Consider the following 2,618-nt stretch of genomic DNA (forward strand, 5'->3'; position numbering starts at 1 on the left):
CCCCCCCCCCCCCCCCCCCCCCCCCCCCCCCGTGCTCACTGTCTCTGTCCCATCCTCCTCCCCCAGAGCCCCAGGTCTGAGCAGGGACCCCCCCACTGCTGGGGGATTCTGACCCGCACCAGGTTGAGGTCCAAACCCCCTCCCCCAACAAGCATTCAGGTGTACTTGGGGGGCAGTCATGGATTCATGAAATATCAGAGCCCAAGGTAGCTCCTCCCACCTCTCTACAAATCGGGAAACCGAGGCATGAGAGAAGAGTTGCCTCTCCCCACCTCCGAATGTAACTCCTCGTTTCCCATAAACATTTCTTGGGTGGTTCCCGGCCCAAGGTCACGCCGCGAAGGAGAAGCACTTCCCCGGGGGAAGCCAGGTCCCCGGCTCCCGGCGCATCGCTCCATACCTTCCCGGCTAAGCCATCAAACCTGGTTTCCGGCCCTCTCCTCCTTGAACGTCCACGGCAGACGTGGCGTGCACCCGTGAGTTGATCTACGCCCTGATCCACCCCCCCAAAAAAGGCCACCTGAGACCCGGGCTCAATCCCCACCGCCGCTGATCCGCCCGGCGGCAGCGCGCAACCACAGCCGCGAGCTGCATAGCGGCGGCCTGGAGGTCACGGCGATGGGGGGCCGCACGCGAACGGGGACGCCGGGGAGCAAGGGTGCCGGCAGCAGGAGCGGGAGCCCCTCGCCAGCGCTGGGACCCCCGCCCGGGGCCCGGGAAGGAGCGGGGGGGGGGGGGTGGCGGCCGCCGGCACCCTGTCCGGAAGGCTCCCCGCCGGTTGCGGCACCTTTGCCCGGGGTCCGGCGGGGTTGGGGTCAGTCCGAGCGCGCCGCCGCTGCCCGCGCCCCCACGACACGCCAACGCCGGCGCGGCAGGGCCACCCCAGCCGTCCTTACCCAAGACACGACGCGCAGAATGGTGTGCGGCTGCCGGACCAGGGTGTGGGGGTCGAAGGCGCCCCCGGCTTTGCCCGCTCCGTACGCACCCCCTTCCATCGTGGCTGCACCCGCGCGGTGCCCCCCGCTCGGCGCGCGCCGCCGGCCCTGCGCGTGCGCGGCGCCCCCGCCCCCTCCCCGGCTCGCGCGGCTGGTGTGGTCGAGGGCTCCCGCCAGGGGGAGTCGTGCGCGGAGGGCGCCGCGGCGCAGGCGGGCGGCGGGTCGCGCGCGCTCGTTCTCGGGGGCGCGCGTGCTGCGGACCGGGTGGAGGGCGCGCTCGTCGCTGGCGTGGTGACCTCTCTGCTGAGCGGGGCCAGGGCGGGTGCCGCAAATACAGGACGTCCCCACCCCTGGGCGGTCGCTCTCCTGGGCCGTGCCGTCCCCATCACAGCCCGGCGGTGCCTGAGGCTCTGACTGAAACCGTCTGCATTATTTGTTTTCTCTCGCTGTCTGTCCGCCAACCTAGTAGGGCAGGGTCCGTGTTTGTTTTCCTAAACAGTAAGTGCCACCAGAAGATTTCTCGAATGAATGAATGGACCACGAATGAATAACCCCTCTCTCCGAGACCTCCGAAGCATCCACCTCCCCAAGGACCTTTCAGTTTCCACCTTGCTTTTAGGTTGACATCACTCCGTGGGCGCCTGTGTCCGCGTATCCCCCCCCACCCTGGAGGGGCCCAAGACGTCTGGTACAGAGGAGGAGGCTGAGGAAAAGCAAAAAAAAATTTAAGGAATGTGTCCTCCCCCTCCCTACTACCCTTTTCCTTAATTCAATAATTAATTACATCATTATTTGTCCATTGTTTGCTTCTGTTAGTCTGTGGCGCCAATGGCCAGGCACACAGTAGGTGCACAATAAATACACCCTACTCTCCAGAACCACATTACAATTTGGGCGAGGCCACCAGGTTTCATGGGAACAGGTAGGCTGGAGGAGTGCTAGTTGCAGTGGGAGAACACCTTCCAGGTCTGGCCCTTGAGATGACCTACAGTCCTTAGGGCCTCTCTCCATGGCCCAGGTACCTCCATTGGTTCCAGGATCAGGTTGGACAAAGATATGCTTTGCTGCTGTGTTGTCATTCTGTGATGAAAGGATACAGGTCTGTGCAGAGGAAATGTGTAGTGGGTGTGAGGTCACGTCTTAGAAATATCACCTTGGCAAATGTCCATTGTAGGCTGTTTACCGAAGGTTCATTCTGTGCCCGGCCCTGTGCTAAGTCCTTTGCATATATTATCCCTATTTAATACAACAACCTCATACTAGCTGCTATGATTATATAAAACTTCTAGAAGAAAACACAAGAGAAAATTTTGTGACCTTGGGTTGGGCAAGGAATTCTCAGATATAACGCCAAGACCATGATCCTTAAGAGAAAACAATCCATTAATTGAAGTTCGTCAAAACTCTTCAAAAGTCACTGTTAACAGGAATGAACGAAGGCAAACCACAATGTGGGAGAAAAATCTTTACAAAACATACATCTGATAAAGAATTTGCCTTACAGGGGCGCCTGGGTGGCTCAGTGGGTTAAAGCCTCTGCCTTAGGCTCAGGTCATGATCCCAGAGTCCTGGGATCAAGCCCTGCATCAGGCTTTCTTCTAGGGAGGGAGCCTGCTTCCCTTCCTCTCTCTCTGCCTGCCTCTCTGCCTACTTGTGATCTCTGTCAAATAAATAAATACAATC

The 2,618-nt window shown here is 59.9% G+C and overlaps 1 protein-coding gene across 2 annotated transcripts in view; it reads right to left on the bottom strand.

Annotated features, from left to right (window-relative positions):
* SYNGR1 (synaptogyrin 1) overlaps positions 1-1,064 on the bottom strand; it is a 26,353-nt gene extending 25,289 nt beyond the window's left edge. The window contains exon 1 of one of the 2 annotated variants that reach the window (XM_059401981.1): positions 897-1,063. In XM_059401981.1, the coding sequence (XP_059257964.1) occupies positions 897-995 (99 nt within the window). In that variant the 5' untranslated portion in view covers positions 996-1,063. Of the gene's footprint in view, positions 1-896 lie in introns of both variants that reach the window. The other variant, XM_059401982.1, reaches the window with a different exon arrangement.
* Between the last annotated feature and the right edge of the window lie 1,554 nt (positions 1,065-2,618).

The sequence above is a fragment of the Mustela nigripes genome, chromosome 6, assembly GCF_022355385.1.
Source record: "Mustela nigripes isolate SB6536 chromosome 6, MUSNIG.SB6536, whole genome shotgun sequence".
Lineage (NCBI taxonomy): Eukaryota > Metazoa > Chordata > Mammalia > Carnivora > Mustelidae > Mustela > Mustela nigripes.